The sequence below is a fragment of the Lynx rufus genome, unplaced genomic scaffold, assembly GCF_022079265.1.
Source record: "Lynx rufus isolate CCGP_SWC_20201006 ecotype Redwood Valley unplaced genomic scaffold, mLynRuf1.p SCAF_8, whole genome shotgun sequence".
Taxonomy (NCBI): domain Eukaryota; kingdom Metazoa; phylum Chordata; class Mammalia; order Carnivora; family Felidae; genus Lynx; species Lynx rufus.
Window position 1 is genome coordinate 100,783,369 of NW_025814896.1, and position 20,530 is coordinate 100,803,898.

The 20,530-nt window shown below is 54.7% G+C and overlaps 1 protein-coding gene across 1 annotated transcript in view; it reads left to right on the top strand.

Annotated features, from left to right (window-relative positions):
- Window positions 1-7,579: 7,579 nt before the first annotated feature.
- ATOH8 (atonal bHLH transcription factor 8) overlaps window positions 7,580-20,530 on the top strand; it is a 39,303-nt gene continuing 26,352 nt past the window's right edge. The window contains exons 1-2 of the mRNA XM_047069199.1: window positions 7,580-8,332; window positions 17,235-17,426. Of these exons, the coding sequence (XP_046925155.1) occupies window positions 7,580-8,332; window positions 17,235-17,426 (945 nt within the window). The remainder of the gene's footprint in view (window positions 8,333-17,234; window positions 17,427-20,530) is intronic.

A 20,530-nucleotide genomic window follows, 5' to 3' on the forward strand; every position in this document is an offset into this window, starting at 1 on the left:
TTTTCAGAGAGCTGTAAAAATAGTTTTTTTTAAGAAGCCTGCACAGAAGAAGCAGTCAAGCCTTTTTTGTTTCCCTTCTTTTAGGAGGGAATGGGGGAGATGGGTAGGGAATACTTCACAATGAAGGAATGTGCTCCTTGGGGAATTTAAAGTTGTTTTCCTAAAAAAAAAAAAAAAAAAAAAAAAAAAGGAGTTATCACACTCTGGTTTCACATCTAGCCACAGAGCAAGTCTGTGAGGATTGGTAACCGCTCCCAGGAGATCACTGGCTTAAGCCGGGTCTCGTTAGGCTGTTGACAACTTGGTGCTGATGAGCAGAGCCCTAATGAGCCGCCTGCTTGCTCACTGCCTCCTCCCTGGCTGATCCAGCTTCAGCGTTCCAGTGGGCTCGATGGCTCCCTGAGACAGCTTTTCTTGTCTGCAATGGAGGTTAGGCATGCAGGAGAGCTTTCTCTCCTAGGAGTGAATGTTGTACTTTTCCTTGCTGGCGTTATGACAAACGGAGAGATGCTAGGGATGGGGTGGGGGGTGGTTTCTCAGGAGAGGCAGGCTCCAGCTCCTCCTCACTCTTCCCATTTTACAGATGAAGACACTGAAGATTGCCGCGGGGAGGAAGGCAGGGGAGGCAGGTGCCAAAGGGAAGGGTATTTGCCAATCCCGGGAAGAGAGCGCATCTCTTGCTTCCCAGACCAGCAAGTCAAAGCTGCAGAACTCCGACAGCATCTAGCCCAGAGCTTCTTGGACCCGACGAATGTATGCCCTTGTCTGAAAGGACAACGCATTGTCACAGAGCCCGATGACATAATTGTACTCTTACGCTATGACATAAGTGCATTCAGTCTTATGTAACTAGAAACCAAAACAAGTTAATAAATTAATAGACAAAACCACAAAGGTGATCGAGCATTAGCGACATTAAGTTAGTACGACAGATAATATCGTTTTGCTGAAACAGAACCCATAGGGCATAGAAGAGGAGCAGAGGAGAAGCGACAGAAGACTCTGGGCCTTCCCCATCAGAGGCCGTTAGAATGAAGGAATCTGGAGGACAGTATGAAGTCAGGGTGAGGGAAGAGGACAGGAGAGGGCAGGGCCAAGTCAGATGTTGGTCAGAGGAAGCTGAGAGCTTGAAGACTTAGCTACTCCAGGGCAGTCCGCCTGTCCTCTGGGGGTGTATTTGCCCAGCACAGGCCTGGCTAGCAGTGTTTCTTCCTTGGGCAGGTCTCCAGGAGGCTCAGATAATCCCCTTGCTTTTTAGCAAATTCTCGAAAGTCCGGGCAGTAGCACGTGACCATCCCCTCTCTCCTCTGCCATCTTGCCTGCCAATGGGAAGAATCCTTGCTGGGCTTTGCAAGGGAGCAGGTGTTGCTCCTTCCTGTCTCCTTTGGGTGAGAACACAGACCGTGAACATGGTGTGTTAGCAGCAGGAAAGTGCTGGCGGTTCAGTTGTAAATGGGTGGTGAGGGGAGGCTGCAGTGAGGACGTGACATGACAGTGAGGAAGTGACATGGTGGGGAAGGCTTGAAGGAGGCGAGGGAGCAAGCTGTGGGCCTTTGCCCGTTCTCAAGCCTGATTTAAATGTCCCTTCCTCCAGGAAGTCTCCCAGAGCTGTTCTGCCACACTTGGAGTTTTCCCACAGCTTTTCCTGCAGCGTGTAGCACTTTGCGCTGTGTCTTGCAGCTCTCAACAGACTTGAGTTATCTTTCCACTGGGCTCAGGGCCCCTTGAGGTGGACATCACGTCTCTTCCCGCTGGAACGTCCACCCCCTGAGGTCAGGGGTGTTTGCTGTCTTCACTGCCGTATCCCCAGCCTCAGTTGGTGGTCTACAAATGCATACTGAATTGTCAGAGGTGGACCAGGGAGGGAGGGGATGGGAATGGTCTGCTGTTTGCACTTAAGCTCCCGACGTGGACACTTCATTTCTTTGCCCCAGTCCCACCATGAGACCTGAATGGGCGCAAGATTTGTCAAATGAATGGGTGACTGTTGATTAAAACCCATCATCCCCCACTCAGTTTATCAGTCTAGAGGCCAAAAGTCAGAGAAGAGAAACCGAATCTGACATGACCACCAGTTCTCAGTAGTGAGAGCAGCCATTCCCGTGATGTGATCAACTCTGTCTCTGGATCCACTGGTTCTTCTGTCAGAGCAGCTGAGCAAGCCCTGGCCCATACCGTGCGGTGGGCCTTTGCTCATTCAGTAAGTATTTTTGAGTGCCTACTGTGTACCAGGGATTGTTCTAGAGGCTGGGATGCAGCAGTGGACAAGGCAGGCAGAACTCCCTGCCCCCATGGAGCTGACACTCATATATATAATGACCGATATATATAATCTGACATATATATAAAATGTCAGATGATGGTTAAGTGCTTTAAAAATTAGAGCAGGTTAGGGGAGGGATATAAACTTTACATGGGTGCTCAGGGACAGCCTCACTAGGGTGACACAGAAACGCCACAAGGGGTGAGGGAATGAGCCATGGGGATACTTGGGAGCGTTGCAAAGGGAACAGCCAGTGCAAAGATCACTTGGATAGAGGAAGGTAGAAGGAAGACCAGAAAGTGAGTCCAAAGGAGCTTCCTGCCTGCATGACTCACCCCTGTCCTCTGGATCCAGCGTCCTGCTGATTAATGCTGGCCGTGTGGACCCTGTGCTGGAAGATAGGGAGGGGCTTTGGAGCCACCATGCTGACCGTATTCTACTTCATGCTCACTCCCCTGGGTGGTCCTATCTAGGGTTGCTTCGAGCACCGCTCCGGGTGCTCTAGGCATACACACCCTGTTTCCTTCTGGCCACCCAGTGTCCACTCTTCCTCCCTTTCTTGAATAGGTGACAGACACACCCACTCTGGAACAACTGGAACAGCCAGAAATGAGGACTGCAGATTCAGGAATGTAGAATTTCATGTAGCAAGTGTCTAAGGTTCTATCCCATCCAGCTAAGAAGACAGCCATCATTGGACATCACCCTGCCAAGCTGTCTCTTGGTCACCCATGGGTGTTGCGTGTGCACCAAGGGATTGCTGGGCAAGTTCCACTCAGTAATGATGGGAAGGCACCAGTGCCTGGACATCCAAAGATCTGAGGTCCAGAAGTGGCGCCCTGCCATCTAATCCTGACCTGGAAGGAGCTGGAGGCACACTGGGCTGGTCCAAGGAAGGTCAGTGGCTTCAGATGAGAGGTGGACAGCAAGAAGCTCACCCAGGCTGCCAGCACATGCAGGGACAGCCAGGATGCCAAAGCAGCCAGTACAATAGGAAGCGCAGCTACGCAACTCCCCAGATGTTAGTCACCGAGGTCTCAAGAGGCAGCAAACCACAGTGACTCAAAGCTTGGGTTTCTGGGTCAGTTGCCCTGGGTTCAAATCCCACTTCCGTTATTTCCTTTCTGTTGGCAGGTTTTTTCCTCCGGGAATAGTTTCCTTATCTGTAGAATGGGCTTACCTCCTTGGATTGTTATAAGGATTTGGTGAAATAGATCCTCTGATCAATCCCTGCGTGGAGGTAATTATTGCTGCCTGACTGTCTAGTATTTGTCCCCAGGGGCCTAAGCCCTAAGCTCTTGCCTTCCTTTCCCTTTCTAGCTTCGTTCTTGTTACTTGGACCAGCCATCCAGGGGATGTGGCACCTCCCAATGGCACCATGGTGCTAGCCCAGGGTAACAACATCAAACAGTTGATTCAAGGAGGGATGTTTTTAATGTAGGGCATAGGTTTTCTGGAGTGCCTGCGTTGTGCCATCCCAAGCGGAGGGCGATACCACCTTGAGCCTCAAGAGCCTTTTTATCCTGGCAACTCTATGAATTCACAAAACGCATATGACTGTCATTGCAGAGCTACCACTCCGGGCGCCAAGATCAGCAAGTAGTTCCTCATAGGAGATGTGCAGTACAGGCAGCATCATACCACCAGGGGGCGCTGCCCAGCTGGTCTCTCTCCCCCGTTTCTCAAGGAGGCTGATGGGAGGCAGAATGAGGAGCCCTGGATGCAGGTTTGCCCTTAGGCTGCGGTCCACGGGCAGCTAGTCTGCACCTTGAAGATCTGCCACCTGGTGGGCTGGGAATAGCAATAACAGGGACTCTTCACGTCACTTGGGTCCTTCACAGTTTGCCTCCCGTTCCTGTACATGCATTCTATCTTATGACTAAGGGGATAAACCCCAGATAATGAACTAAGGCTCAGAGAGGTAAAGTGGCTGCTTAAGGCCACACAGCTGGTAAATGGCAAAGCAAAGATCCCTCCTAGGCTTGCCTGCTGCCAACCCCGGGGCCCCAGTGTCTGACCAGAGGAGAGGCAGCATGGTGAGGGGGCAGGAGGGTGTCTTGGGAGACTGGAGCCAGGTCTGAGTCTTTCCCTTCCCATTCCTATCCATTCCCTTCCCCTTTTCCCACACTGTGGGATTTCAGCAAACTGCTCTATTTTGGGGAAAGATGGCAAGGGGCTCAGGCAGCACAATACTGAGAGCCCTCGATGCTCAGCCAAGATATGTGCTTTTCCTGGAGTGCAGCCTGGGCTCTCTAGGGATGATTTTCAGTCCTGCCAGAGACTTCCACACTAGCCACCCCAACTAGCCATCAACACTGCAGCCTGCAACTGCACCCCTAGTCTGGGGGCAGATGCCAGGATGCAAGGAGCCAAGGCAGCGTGCTAACAGAGGATGCCTGAGGCCACCATTCACTCTACATCATCACTATGCTCCACGCTGTACATGCAGCCTCATGACAGCCCTGTGAGGCACAATATTATGGTCTCCATTTTACAGGTGAGGAAACTGAGGCTCAGAGAGTACCTGAGCAACTCTGGAGAGGGGGAACTGGCTTTCCTCCCATCTCTGCCACTGACTGACTAGATGCACGAGGAGTGGGCAAACACGGATCTTAGCCTCTGCTTGGGTTCTGGAGAAGGTGAAGAAGGGCATAAGGGCTGGTTGTCCTTCAGTAAAGGTTTCCTGAGCACCAACTCTTGGAGATAGGGAGGAAGGAGCCCGCAGGCTTCCAGGAGCTCACAAACCTAGGGAGTCAGCCAGGTCCTCAGTGAAGGATAAATTGCACCCACACCTGTGAGTGAGTATGTGCAGAGGACAGCAAGAGTGAGACAGGGGGCTCTGGTGGTCAGCCAAGGTTTACAGGAGGAGGGGGGACTGGAGCCAGTCATCAAAGGGTGAGGATGAACATGCTTTGACGCAGGGAGATGTGGGAGATCTATGAGCAAAAGCCAGGGCATTAGGGTCGTGGGCTGGGGTGGGGGAACAGCAGGTGAATGACGGCTCCTCTCTGGGGCACTCTCTTGGTCTTAGGAGAGAGATAAGGTGCAGGAAGACTCTGGGTGTCCATGAAGGGGGGTGCCCCAGGGAGCACATGCCTTATGGAGACCCATCTCAGTGGGAAGAAAAGTAGTTTGGGATTTGCTGTAGTCAGAAAATTTCATGCCTCCGTGTATGTGAATGTGTATGTGTGAGTGTACCTTTGAAGCCCTATGTCAAAGTAGTTTTGCCTCCGCAATCTCTTTTCCCTTTCCCAACTACCCTGAGAGGTTGGCTGGACAGAAATATCATCCTCAGGGACAGAGGAGCGAAAAGAACCCCAGTGGGATGATGTCTGGCCCACGGTCAGGGGGCTCAGCAGTTGAAAAGCCAAGGTCTATCATGGATGGGCTACTGGCCCCAGCTCTATGCTTCTGCCCCAAAACTTTTGCCTAGACTGCTCTCCTATCTCCCAGGACCCTGCATGCCACAGGCCACCAAGCCACCTGCCTCCTCCTGCATTTTTACAGGAAAACCCCCAACCTGGTCTGGTAGGTATGGGGGCAGGAGTGAAGGAATGAAACCAGAAGATGAGGTACAGTGGCTGCAGAGGCCAGAGCCCAAGACCAGGGCTGAAGGTCCATTTTCTTCTCCCAAACTGTTTAAAGTGCCCACCACTGCCTTAAGGAGGAACTGCCATAAGAAAGGACCTGGGATGGGTAAAGCCCTGTGCTGGTCATCCAGGGCAGACTTGGAGAAATGGTCCCCCTAGCTTGACCTCTCCTTTCCAAATCTCCAGTGGGATGGCACTGAGGACTGAAGGTCTGGGGGGAGCAGGGAGTCAACTTCTGCTTCCTGCCAGTAACTGTGGGCACTTGCAAAGCTCTCCCTTAGTGCCAGACACTGCTCTGAGTGCTGCACACACATTCTCAATCTTCACAACCACCTCAGCAGGAAGGTATAATTATTACCTCCATTTTACAGGGAGGCATAGAGAGGTTCAGTGACTTGCCTAAGATCACTGTTTGTAAGTGGAAGAACTGGGGTTCAAACCCAGGAAATCCGCCTCTAGGAGCTACTCTGCCCCTGTTATTAATAACAATTATAAGCAAAGCCACCATTTGACTAGTACCTCCGGTGTGCCTGGGGCTCAGCTCCTCACAGCAAGGCTGGGACTTGGGCACTGATGGCCTGCACATTTCTCATTTCATAGATGAATAAATCCGGGCTGAGCAGGCGGCCTAGCGGGAGGCGACTTCACAACCTCACAGATGCTAGGTCCACCTAAATCCCAAGTGTCCATTCTACTCAGCCTCTTTGGGGGCGTCTTTGACTCCCTGTGTGACACTGGGAAAGCACATTTCTTTACAGAGCCTCAGTTTCCCTATCGCTTAGGTCTTCTACTCCTGGCCTCCCTGCTCCAGCGAGTGCCAGAGTGGGTGGGGTTGCGGTGCTGTGGGAGTGAGGGTCTCAACTGCTCAGGACCTTTTCCTTCCCCCACCTTGGGCTCCCCCTCCCCCCACAACGTCCCTTGCAGAAGTTGCCGATCCGTTTTGGCTTTTTTTTTTTTTTTTTTTTCTCCAATGGTGAGTTGGGACGGAGAGCTGCTGGGTGCAGAAGGTCGCTGGTGCATCACCCAGAGGTCAGCTAGCCCGGGTAGAGAAGGCCCAGCTCAGATTTGGGGAAGGGCCCAAGGGCCCAGAAGCCACGTGCTCCGGGCAGTTCTGCTGGGAGCGGACCGTCCTCTGGGGAAAGAGAAGCGCCCCGGACTTGAGGAGGGGGCGGGGAGGGGGAGCCTGAGGAGGCAGGTTCTGGACAGAAGGGATGGGGGTGGGGGGAGGTAGAGAGGACGCGGACAAAGGAGGCGGCCGGCAGCCCAGCTGTTTTGAAAAATGCTTCCTGTTTCTTTAAAGGCGCTCGTGGCTCGGGCGGCCGGGGCTGGGGAGGCGGCGGCGGCGGGAGCTGCCTCCTCTCCGGGCGGCGGCGCTGACTGATCTCGCGAACTGGGCTTCTGTGTAAACTGAGGCTAAACAAACACAGATGGAGCGCAGCGGGCGTTCTCCAGAAATGCTGGCAAGGCGGCAGCGACTTCAGATGACACTCTGAGCGCTCCGGGAACGGACAGCCCGGCGGCTTCGCGGAGCCGGCGGCGCAGCTGCCCCGGGCGAGGGGGAGAGAGGGAGGGAGGAGGGCGGGCGCGAGAAGGGGGAGAGCCCGAGACTCCCAGGCGCTGAGCGCGGCGGCGGCCCGGGCAGAGCCGGCGCGCAGCGTGCAGAGCGAGCGCGGCGGGCGCGCGGCCCGGGCAGCCCCACGCCCCTGCCTCTCGCGCTGCCCGCGCCATGAAGCACATCCCGGTTCTCGAGGACGGGCCGTGGAAGACCGTGTGCGTGAAGGAGCTGAACGGCCTCAAGAAGCTCAAGCGGAAAGGCAAGGAGCCGGCGCGGCGCGCGAACGGCTATAAAACTTTCCGATTGGACTTGGAAGCGCCCGAGCACGGCGCCACCGCCACCAACGGGCTGCGCGACAGGACCCAGAGGCTGCAGCCGGTCGCGGCCCCGGTGCCAGCCCCGGCGGCGCCGGCGGTTCCCTCAGGTGGGGGTGCGGACCCGGCCGGGGAGCGCCGGGGCGCCCGAGCGCCGGAGGTCTCGGACGCGCGGAAACGCGGCTTCGCCTTGGGCGCAGTGGGGCCGGGACTCCCCACGCCGCCGCCGCCGCCGGTTCCAGCGTCCCAGGGCCAAGTACCTGGGGGTCCCGAGGCGCAGCCTTTCCGGGAACCCGGCCTGCGTCCCCGCATCTTGCTGTGCGCACCGCCTGCACGCCCCACGCCGTCGGCGCCCCCTGCGCCCCCGGAGTCTTCAGTGCGCCCGGCGCCCCCCACGCGCCCCGGGGAAAGTTCTTACTCGTCAATTTCACACGTAATTTACAATAACCACCCGGATTCCTCCGCGTCGCCTAGGAAACGGCCGGGCGAAGCGACCACCGCCGCTTCGGAGATCAAAGCCCTGCAGCAGACCCGGAGGCTCCTAGCGAACGCCAGGGAGCGGACGCGGGTGCACACGATCAGCGCAGCCTTCGAGGCGCTCAGGAAGCAGGTACCAGCTCCCAGCCGCACACCCTCACTGCGCCCGAGGGATGGTTGCGGGAGTGGGTGGGTGAGTGGCGGGGGGATTTTCGGGCGGATGAAGGTGTGTGTGAGGCGCATATTGTTCCCGCCCGGTCGGCCCCAGGGCCCAGACACATTTGAGCCCTTCTAGGGCAGTAACCTTTGTCACAGCGTTGGTACGGATCTTCGCTTGCAAAGTGAGGGCAAAGGTTTGAGATCTCTGGCCAGGCACGCCCCGGTTCTTCCCCCAGCCCCCCAGGGTGACCCTGTCTGCGCGTCTGACTTCAGCCCTCATAGTTCACTTTTATGGCAGCGAGTTATTTGTCTCCCCGGGTCCCTTGGGCGCGGTGGGGAGTGGAGAGAGGGAATGTGGGAATCTGTCTCCAGCGAGGAAGAGTGGGGAAGACCCTTTCCCTTCGGGCATTTAGTGTGGTCTGGGTCTTGGAAGGCCCAGATGCTGCGGAGGGGTGGACCTAGTTTTGCTAGCCCCTCTTCAGCCCCTACGTCCCAAAAGAGATACCCCTACACTCTGGCTGCTTCGGGGTTCTGCACCCTTTTCCCTGGTATCCTTAAGGATCTGGGTTACAAGCCTGCGTCCCCTCCCCAGGGGGCAGCCTCAGGAATTGGCTGTTGAGAGCCTTCCTAGGGGACGCCCTCCGATGCTCCCTTTCACCTCACGGTGAAGCAGGTAGGTCTACTGAGGGGACCGGATGGTTAGGGGATCTTCAGAGCCTAGTTCTGAGGTGGGTCAGGGGCTTCTCAGTTTGGGGCTGGTGGGCACTGCCCTTACGAGCGTCCTCTGGGGGGGGGGGGATGAGTGATGAAGAACATTTGTTAGAGAATTACTCTTAGAGGGGAGGGGCAGTTTTGCAATTACACTTTAAACAAGACTGGGACTGCCCTGGGGTTCTAGACTTCTCATTTTCTTAGAAAGAAGGGAGATCTTAGAAGAGGGTAGTAAGTGCCCCCTGCCCCTAGCCCCCAGCCCCACAGGGCATGGGGAAGGATTAGGGGTGGATGGGACTGGTTTAGATGTTCAGGTTTTTTGCTTACTCTATAGCTGATTTCTTGTGTGACTCCAAGAAAGTAACTCAGCCTCTCTCTTTAGCCAACAACAAAGCGTCTTAGAAAACATGATCTTCTTTCTGGATCCCACTCTCTTCTTCCTCCTGCGGGCGGAGTAGACAGGGACATGTGTCCATCCATTGGAAGGGAATTGAGCTCCTGGGAGAAAAGAGGCTCTACGACTTGAGCCAAAGTGTCTTGCTTGGGCTTGGGTAAGATGCTTGGTCAGTGAGGTGGCCAGCCACACGGGTTGGGACCCTGGGCAGTGGGCCCAGTGGAACATTCAGGCTTATTCTTGGACAGCAGCTCTGTGTCTGAATGCCTGGGGAGGGTGGCAGCCTGTAGAGTGTCCTACAACCCACCCCAAGGATGGAAGGATGACAGAAGTGCAGAAAGATGCCTGTCCACTTGCTCCCCTTGCAACTAGGGAAACCTCCCAGACTGGGGAGGCCACGTGCCTAGAGCATCACAGCCGGTGAGTAGCAGGACAGGGCTGTCACCTAGGTCCCTTTGGCTGCCAGTTCAAGGCCCCTTTTGCCTCGTTCATTTCTGAGAAAGTATTCATGGTTTCTGTGTACTCAACTACATCTCATTCACCCAGTGGCTTTAACTTCTTTCAATAATATTCCATCTTGTTTGATCTTAACATCCTGGCAGGTTGAATTAGCCCATTCAATGGAATGGAAAACTGAGGCCTGGAGAAGGAAGGAAGGAGACTTGTCCAAGATCACCTAGTGGGTAAAGGCAGATGACAGCAGTTTCTGGAATGACTGCCTGGCCAAATGCTTTCCACCGTGCCATCTTTGTATCAGTGTCAAGTTTATTAACAATCAGAAGCTGGTTCACACGTGGCTGAGTCAGAGATGAGATTATTTAAGTCCTGGTCCCTTTTTGCTTCTACCCTTCTTGTGGAGAAGTTCTACATAAAAAGGACAGATTCAGGGACATACCTATGGCTATGTCATGATCATTACACGTGCCTAAGAGCACACACAAATACACGGTTACAGAGGTGTCTGCTCCTGTTCGTTCTCTCCTTGCTCAGACCGTTCTGTCCCTTCCCCAGAATGCTGCTGGGCCATAGGGGGCATCTGCCTATTGTCTGGGAGGAAAGGAAATATGGCAAGGGCACTCGTGGTCTCAGAGCCAGGGGCTGAGGCCACACCCACCATGGCATCCATCTGATGGAGAAAGTCCTGTGTCCCGGAGGAGCTCTTTCCTCCTCTGGGGTGCACACATCCACATCCCAATCCAGATACTCCAGTCCACACAAGCTGTCGCTCTGGTTTGACTGTTTGAAATGGGCCCTTGGCAAAGGAGGGAAAGGAAGGAGGATGGTTTTGCCTGAAAGGAGGGCTTGGCCATCATAGCACCGAGATCAGTTCTGGGACAGTGGCTCTAATCTGGGGTCTTGTTTCCCTGAGCAGTTTCCTGGTATGGCTAAAAGAGCACTGGATGAGGAGTTCAGAGGCCTCCTCTGGGTTTGAATCATGCCTCTGCTGCATGCTTTCTGTGTGATCATGGAAAGTCACTTCCCCTCCCTGGGCTTTAGTCGCTAAAGCTGGAAAATGGTGATAAGGCTCCCCCCAACTCCTCCCCATAGCTTCTTTGCAAAGAGCAAATGAAGAAAGGAATGGGGCTGTAGGAGGAATGAACAATCCTTGAGCATTTATAGTGTCCTCAGTGCCAAGCAAAGCCTTGAGAAATAAGTGGAAATAAAAATTCTATAATCATTTTATTTTATTTAAAAATTTTTTTTTTAATTTTTTTTTTCCAACGTTTATTTATTTTTAAGACAGAGAGAGACAGAGCATGAACGGGGGAGGGGCAGAGAGAGAGGGAGACACAGAATCGGAAACAGGCTCCAGGCTCTGAGCCATCAGCCCAGAGCCTGATGCGGGGCTCAAACTCACAGACCGCGAGATCGTGACCTGGCTGAAGTCGGACGCTTAACCGACTGCGCCACCCAGGCGCCCACCCCTGTAATCATTTTAATAACAATGATAGAAGCTACCATTTATCAGACGTTTGCTTTGGGTAGAGCACCAGGCTAAGCATATTATGTGTGTTAGTTCGTTTAATGAAATAGGTATATTATCCTCTCCCCATTTCACAGATAGTGAAACTGAGGTTCAGAGAGCTTATGTGAGTTGGCCGAGGTTGCAGCCTTTTGCCACCACGTGGGGCCTTGCGGGTTTTGTACTGCACATCTCCTTGGCGAACAGTCTTTAGATTTGTGTGTGTTGGTGCCTTCTTGGCATGGTGTAGGCACAGCCTGTGTAGCTGTGTTCCACTGTCACTGTAGGGCCGGGATTCAGATCAGAGTCAGTGAGTCACTCCAGTGCCCAGGCTTTTAAGAGCTCTGCTTCTCAGGCTTTTGAATGCCCCGGAGCTGTCCACCCTCAGCACCAGGAAGCCTCCTGTTTGGTCCAACGCACTCTGCTCTTAACCAGAAGGGAAAGTGGGGGCAGCTGCTTGGCCAAGGAAGTGCAGGTGGGGAGAGGCCCTCTGGTCTTGGTGGGGGGGTGTGCGGGGCAGATGGTCAGGCCACAGCACATGCCACCAGCCCAGCTGCGTAGGGCCCTCCCTGCCGCCTCATGTGAAGGCCATGTGTGCACAGCTGGGCCTGGCCCGTGTGCAGGGCTGCTCGGGGCCAGGTGGGAGGGGGTCAGAAGGAAAGCCTGGCCTTGCTGGGTGAGTGAGGGGAGAGGCCCGAGTTCTGGCCTCAGCCTCCTGGCAGAACACTGGGACATCTGGTGTGAGTGCAGATTTCCTTTCTCCCCTCAAAAGCCCCTCAGCCTCGATGGAGGAACGGTAACCTGACAGGGCCGAGGCCTGGGGTGGTGGTGAGGAGCCCTCAGGGCCTGCTGAGGTACCTCTTCATGAGCGGGGGGCCAAGCAAGTTGGGCCTGGGGCCCCTACCCTGCTGTCTCCCAGGGGATCCTCACCGAGTGAACTCAGGGTGGACCATGAGGGGGCATTGGGATGGTGCCCCCAGCCCTATACCTCCCTTAGCCCCTACCCCATAGGATGCCGGGGGCTGTGACCCCACAGCAGCCAGTGCGTACCTCCTCAGGGAATGGGGGGCAGGCCAGCTTTGGGGACTCCATCCACATGGTTGAGAGGTGACAGAGGGCTTTACTGTGCCCCCTCATGACCACAGTCACCAGAGTGGCTGTTTATTGAGCCTCATTGCACTGGGTGAAGTGCCTTACCTGAGCCTGTTGCACATCTCTGCTGTCACCTTCCCATTTTACAGATGAGAACACTTATAGAGAGGTTAAGCGAGTGACCAGGACTTGTACCCAGGTCTGTCTTGCCCTGGGGTCATGGCTCTTAACTACTAAGAGCCAGGTTCTCAGGGTCCAGCCTCACGGCTGTGTGGAAAGGGGATTTTCGAGAACCTATTTCGGTAGAACTTGACAAGGACCTCGCACGGCCCTGCACCAAGTGGCTTCACCCCAGGCAGCCGGCACCCACTGAGCGATTAGAGAATAGTTTCAAATGCAGTCAGGGGCTCAGCTGTGTGCCACGACATGGTGATATTGGAGCTCGGTGGGTCCGGGAGGCCCGATGGGCTACCAGGAGGGCATCCTGGGCTGGGTCTGAAGAGGGGAGGGCTTTGAGGACTTTCCCGCATGGGCTGGTAGGTTCTGGACTTTGTTTCTCTGTAGTAACTTCCTATATTTGCCTGCTGGGCTCCCACTGTGAGGTAGTGGGTATTCTGATGATCATTTTGTTGGTGAGGAAACTGAGGTCCTTTACGGTTATGGAACTACCTAAGGTCACATTGGATGGCCAGGAATAGAGCCAGGTCCTCAGGCTCCCAGGCCAGTGCCCTTCCCACCGTCTCCTGCTTTCCAGAGCCAGGAGAGAGTCTGGCTTGGGGTAGGTGGGATGGAATGTTTGCGGGGGCATAGGGGACCTTGTGAAAATCCCCACCCCTGGTCCTCTGAAGCTTGAAAATCCTGATGGGGTGAGCACGGGGCAGGTCCCTTACTTTGCTGGAAGTTGGGCAATCTGTCAGGAATTGAAGCCAAGTGACCTTGCTGTCTCCTGTGCCCTGTGTCCTCTGACCAGGGTCACAGACAGCTGCTGAAGGGTTCCCCTGCAGGTGGTGGGGTCGCTGGTAATGCACAAAGGCTAAGGTCCCATGGGATTATCAGTCCAGAACTCTCCATCCCCAGCTCAGAAGGGCAGGCTGCCGGTGCCCTGACCTTTGGCTATAAAGGCTCATCCAAATCCTCAAGCAGTTGCTTCCAGCTCATTGGAAGGAGCCCAGCTGAGGCATCAAATGCTTCTCTGTAAAGTGGAAGTGATCATTTCTACCTCACTTTTTAAACATAAATATAGGCATTGTATTAAAACTATAGATAAATAAAGTTTAAAGATAAATATAGGCACTGTATCAAAAATACCCTTAGTAGATCACAGTAAACAGCAAGAGGTGGCCCAGTCCCCACAATCATGTGGAGTCCCCAGGCATTGTCATCCCCACTCTCCGGGTGAGGGAACTGAGGCTCAGAGAGGTGAAGGCACTTGTCCAGAGTCACACTACTGATAAGTGTCTGTGATTCAGACCAGCTCTTTCCACCCTACCTCCACCTTCCAGAACTAGGACCTGCTGCTAGACTCTTACTTTGTAGGAGCCAGGCCAGGCCAGGGTGCTTCTGAACGGGGCTCTGGGGCTTAAAAATTCCAGGAGGGTCTGGAATTAACCAGTGGGCTGAGGAACACCTCCCTCCAGGGGAGGGGAGGAGGAGGAGGAGTGAGCTGTCCAAAAGGTGCCCTTGGTGTCCCATATATGGCCACCTGTGGTGGAGGGATCCTGGGGAGCTCAGTGGCCATGTACCTTCCTTGGGTACTAGATAGACAAGCTCCTGGCTTAGCTTAAGCTCTTAGCTGAGTGAACTGTGGTCCAATACGTCACTTTTCTGTTTCTTCATGTGCAGATGGGATAACCATCTTTATTTGGGGGAGGATTTTAAAGGGGGGACAAACAACCTGTGAATTGCTCCCATAGTACCAGATATACAACCAGAGCTTGATGGATAGTTTCCTTGTCAGATGTGGATTTTGAAAGAAGCAATGGGACAGAGTGACAAAACTGGCCCCAAGCCTGGCACAGGAGCCCCTAGGTTGGCCTTGACCTCATCTGTTGCTCTGTAATCCTGCAGTGACCCTGGAGCCCCACATGCGGCTCCTTCCTGAGATCCCTACTCCCCACTGGCAGGAAAGCCCCTCTGTTCAGGGGCCAAGAGCTCAGTGAGCTGGGTAACTCCCGGCGTGGCTCCTGGGTGAAAACAGCAGCAGGGACCTGTGTCACAGAGCTGCGCTCAGTGCCCCAGGGCCTCTGCCAGATAGGCACTCCCTCCGAGGGTGCAGAGGAGCCAGAGGTGCTGGGCTGGCTTTTGAGATCCCCCCTCCCTGCCTCCCAGGATCCTTTCTGTCCCACAGACCTTGTTTATTTGTTCAGGCTGATAAAGCAGGATTCTCTGGACTCTGGCTGGGAACAGGCAAAGTGCATTGTTCTGTTGGCCTTTCTTGGCTTTTCTTGGATGGGTTTGGAGCCGCAGCCAGGGCTGGGCATGGGAGGTGGGAAGGGGGAGCGCACAGGAGTTGGCATGCTGTCTGTCACCAAGCGGGTCCTCCTTCAGTTTCCCAGCTTGGTGAGGGGCAACTCCTTGGCTGCTGGAGGATTTCAAAAGGAGACAGCAAACCTCGCCTCTGATGTGGGTGCCATTTCAGGACCCCAAGTAGTGGGGGAGCGGGGCGATGAGCCGGCATTGTGTCCTGGCTTCCGGCCTCTTGCTCCTCACCTGCTCTGGGGCCCCTCTTTGGAGACGTCCTGCAGTAATAACTCACCGACTTGTATCAGGCCTTCCTCTGTGGAATGTACCCGTCATCTCACTTAACCCTACCGTGCTGCAAGGGGAGTCCCGGGAGCATCTGAAGAGGAAACCCAGGCTTGGAAAGGTGATGTCACTCACCCTGGTGAGAGCTAGAGTCAGGAGTTGAACCCAGATGACCAAAAGGTACGTGTGCTTCAGCTCTACCCTCAATAGCTAATCTTCATCCTCTGAGAGAGGGAAGGGTTTTGAACCCATTTCTAAACATTCTGGAGACACCTGGGGAACATGGAGGTAGATCAGTCATTTATTTATTCATTCATTCCCTCATTCAACAAATGCCCTTGTTTATGGCCTTGACCTGTGCTAGGTCCTGCAGACATGGCCCTTCCTCCAACGGCTCACAGGAAGACGGGCCATTAAATTAGTTGCGATGATTGTGAATTAAGGACAGTTGGGGGGCTACTAGAGCACTGTTAAGGGCAGGTGCCCCCTCCTGCACTCTGCCCCTTGCCCCCTGGCTTAGGGTTGGGTGGGGAAGGTCAGAGAGAGCTCCTGGGCAAGGTGAGGTTTCAAGTGAGATCAAAATAGATGATGCATTTAGAGTCCCCATCTGAGTGACTGTCTTCTTCATGCTTTCTCCATCTCTGCACCAGTGACAGTTTGGGCCAGGCAATCCTGTGTGGTGGGGGCCTTTTAGGCCCCTGTGCACTGCAGGCTGTTTAGCAGCAACCCTGGCCTCTCCCCAGTGGGAGCCAGTTGCACCTCCCCTCCATTGCTCCCCAAGATGGACAGTTAGGCGTGTCTTGCAGACATTGCGAACAGTCCCCCGAGGGACGGAATCATCCCCTGTTGAGAACCATTGGCCCAGAACAGTGCCTGGCAGATGGGGGATACTCACCAAATACTTGCTCAATGGATGTGCTGGGGTGACCCAGTCTATGGCATGGGGTTGATCAGTACCAGCGGCGGTGGTAGGGATGGATGCTGGGTATAGATCCTGGAGAGCCAGAGGGCAGAGGAGACCAGAGCCCTGGTTGCTGGGTCAGCACGTTTCAGCCATTTAGGTGAACGGTGTGCATCAGAGGGGCAGTCGGCTGTACCGGTTAGCACCGGTCACATGGGCCTTGTAGTATCGCCTGCACGTCACCGCGCAGAACTCAGCTGTAGTCTGCGTTGCCTTTTGCTCACACAGGACAATGTTAAAAAGGTAGAGGCTCCATCGCTTCACGCCGTACACACCCGTGTGCAATTAGTGAGTGTGTACTTGGCGATGAGTCACTGACAAGCATGTCTGGTTGGGGCTGTATTTATTGTGTACCTGTTGTATGCCCAGCAGCACTTAGGGTCCAGAGGGCATCAAGAAAAAGAGAAAAGAAAAAGAAAACCATGCATATGTGTGCCCTCCCAGCTAAGCACTTGCGTTTGACCCAGGACCCTGGGTACCTAATTCCATTATGACACTGTAACGTAACTCTTGAGCGTGAGTTCTCCAAAGCCAGGAATCAAGTTATTGTTCAGAGTTGGACCCCCAAGCTCCCAGCAAAACAAGTGTCACTGCATGAGTGAATGAATGGAACGTGGGAGCTGACAAATGTGTCCGTTCTCTCTGAGAGACTCCTTAGGGAGGGTGGGGGACAGAGCTCTGTCACGGCGGGAGCTCATATGCTTCATTCCTATTGCCTCGTGGGCATGAGCTGAGCCTCAGTTTCTTCCACTACAAAGTGGGAATGTGGATGCCTCCCGGAGTTTGTGAGTGGATGAGTTGAGATGTATGCGTGGAAAACAGCAGGTGCTTTGAAAATAAACTCTGCATTAGGGGATTAGACAGGCCACCTCTGTTGCCCAGCCGTCCCCTCTCAGGCGGTGGGATGTCACTGTGAGGGGCCCCACGCCGGCCTGGCCGGGGTGCCCTGCTGGGCCTAGCTCAGCACAGAGACCCCCGGCAGCCCCTCCTGATGCCTTCTCAACCCACAGGTGCCGTGCTACTCATATGGGCAGAAGCTGTCCAAACTGGCCATCCTGAGGATTGCCTGTAACTACATCCTGTCCCTGGCGCGGCTGGCTGACCTTGACTACAGTGCCGACCACAGCAACCTCAGCTTCTCCGAGTGTGTGCAGCGCTGCACCCGCACCCTGCAGGCCGAGGGACGTGCCAAGAAGCGTAAGGTATGTGCCAGCCACTCGGGCAGCAGCCTCCGGAGGGGGATGGGAGAGGTGGGAAGAGAAATCGGGGCACCCCACGCTCACCGAGGCTTCTAAGGGGGCCAGCGAGATCAGCCTCTTAGAGGTTTGCTGGGGGTTGCTCCGCCTTCGGAGCTTCTCACGCCCATGGGATTATGGGGGTGACTCTACTGGTCATGGGCCTGGTGGGTACCTTGGACAGTCACCCTGGGCCTCTGGGCCTGGGTTTGCTCATTTGCTCACTTACTGCGGAAGATGGTGTGTCTGAAGCTCTTTCTGGTTTTATGTATTCTGGTGCTGGTTTGCTCACGTGGCCCCTAATAAATTTATATTAGAATGAGATCCTCTGAGCAGGGTGACAGCCCAGGAGAGCCCTTTGGCACGTTTTGGGAGTGTGACTTGGCCTGTGGATTACCTGAGGCCGTATATTAAGGCGGGTGATATTTGTAATTCGTTTATTCATTGTGGAGAGATTTGCCGACCCCACCCATGTACAAAGCGTGCTGGGCAGGGGCTATAAAAGTGACAGGCATGTGGCCCCAGGCCCCATGAAGCTCACAGCATGGTCAGAGTGACCCTTCTGCCAGTAGATATGGATGGTACAGGGTGGTCTCAGAGGTCTCTGCTGAGGGCCGTGGAAGGCCAGGCAGAGGAGAGACAGGTTACCTCTCCCGCCCAACGTGGTTTGAAAGGGCATCTTAGTGTAAGTGGTATTTGATCTGGGACCAGAAGGATGACCAAGAGTTCACCAGGAAGATGAAACATGGAAGAGCATCCGAGACCGAGGGAACAGCCTGTACAGAGCTTGATGTGTTTAGAGAAATATGTGCAGGAGGAAAGGTGGTGGGCACAGCTGTGGTCCCTGAATGGCCTGTGCTTCCAGCCTTTCCATTTGGGGGTGAGTGCCAGGCAGTGCCGGGCAAAGCTGTGGCAACCCTCTGGATGCCTGTTCCTGGGAGGCTAGGGGAAGAGACACAGAGGGTGGGACCCAGGCTGTGTCCATGAGGAGGGTGGAGGCTGTGAGAGACGCCTGGCTCCCCTGGGCATCCAGGGATGGGGAAGGTGGGGGAACCCGGTGGCTGGCATCCTCCCTCCTTCCTGCTGCCTCCTTCTTCCTTTCTGACCTGCCTCTCCCTCTTGTCCCTGACATTCCTCCTCCGGCCCCCCTTTCCATCAGGCTCCTCTCTGGGTTCTCCCAACGGCCTCTGGGCCCTGAGCCAGGGAGGCCCCCCCTAGACTCTCCTGCCTCCACCAAGGAGGGCCAGGCACGTCCTCACCGCCAGCCACTGCTGCAGTAATTGTACGTTGCATTCCTGGGAGTGATTTAACATGGACCAATTAGATGAAATCCTCATCAAGTGGGTGAGAGAGGAAGCGCCACTGGCTGCTGGCAGGGCGGCTTTCCTCTGGAAAGTGACACGGGTAAATTAAGGGCGTGATTGATGGCTCCATGCAGGGCTCTGTGACAAAGGAGGTTTGTAAACTCTGGGTGAACTTCCCGTGGCATTCGTGCGGTCCCGAGGTGTGGATGGGCAGGGTGGTCAGGCGCCTTTTGCTCCAAATCCACCCCTCATCCCCTCACCTGCCCCCCAAAGTCCCCCCATGCAGCAAGACAGTGCTGAGGCCCCCTCTCTTCCCTGTTCCTTGATTGGAGCAGACCACGTCCTGGGCTGGGGAGGACAGCAGGGGAGTGGGGTCAAGATGAACCCCAGCAGAGATGAGCTTTTGGCTTCCCCTAAAATCACTTCAAATCTAAGACACCTTAGAGGCCATCTGGTCCAACTTCCCATTGTCCAGATTGGGAGACTGAGGTGGCAGACGGCAGTTCAGAGCAACAAAGAACCCTGAGTTCACAGTCACCTAACAGCTGTGTCTGTGTCATCTTGGACCCATTTCTTAACCTCTTCGAGCCTCAGTTCTCTCACTGATAAATGGGCACAGTGGGAGCATCATCAGTGATTTCTCAGGCCCTTTCCAGCCTGTGTGTCCACACAGAGGTCTTGCCTCACCTCAGAAGGGCATGGGGCTGCTTGCAACCCACATCCCATCCTCCTAACTGTCCCCAGGCTGCTATCTCCCAAGGGCTATGCCTACACAGTCAGCTCTGCTGAGAGGACTTAGACAGATAGGGTCCTGGAGTTGCCGGGACATCTGAGGACTTCTCCAGCCCCAGTATTCTGCCCTGGCAGGTAGGGGGTTCACAGCACCACCCCATTTCTGTGATCTGTGCTTCCCTGCCTCTCTGTCACCAGGCAGGTGAGGTGAGTTCTGAGATGTCCTTCCTCAGGGATGGTCTCTAGTGACCTGCCCAGTGGCCCTGAGTGGCTGGGGCAGGCCACCTTTTTGTTAACCAGAATGAAGGAGACCGGTATCCCTGGAAATTCACTTGATCATTCACTCATTCATTCATTCATTCATTCACTCAGTGTTCATTGAGCATGTGCAGTGAGTTCCATCCACACTGAGACTTGACCCTCCATAATCCCTGTACACAGAGTATATGGATTTGGAGCTCAGATCAAGCCTCTGTACCCCTCCCCTGTGGCCACTGAGGATTTGGGGATGGGGGTGAGCCAAGCTTAAATCCTAATGAGAGAGATAAAAAGTAAAGAAGGGAACAAACTAGAAAACATGTGCCAATGTAAGTGGCTCAAAGGAAGTCCTCTATAAACAGCTGCTGTGATGGCAGTGACCCTCACCGGTATGACTGATAGCATCTTTAGCCAGCTGTCCCACTTGATTGCTCCCTCACACAGTTCATGTGTCCCCAAGAGGCCGGGCGACCCCTTCTCAGGATGCCTCCTTGAGAGATTGTACACCGTGTCATCTGAGATCCCTTGTAGCGCTAATGAGCTGCCTTGCCCACCCGCCAGACCTGTGTTAAGAATGGGATTGAATCTGAATTCAGTGCTCCCCACCCCAAGTCCCAGGTGCATCCTTTTGCCTCACCTCAGCCCTTCCCTACCAGGGGTGGGAGATCGGTGTCCCTTGACCGGTGGGTCTTCTGTCTCTGGTCCTCATGGGACACAACCCTGAGGTTTCGGAGCCTTGTTTGGAAGCCCCTGTTGTGCGGTGAGGCCTGTGTCAGC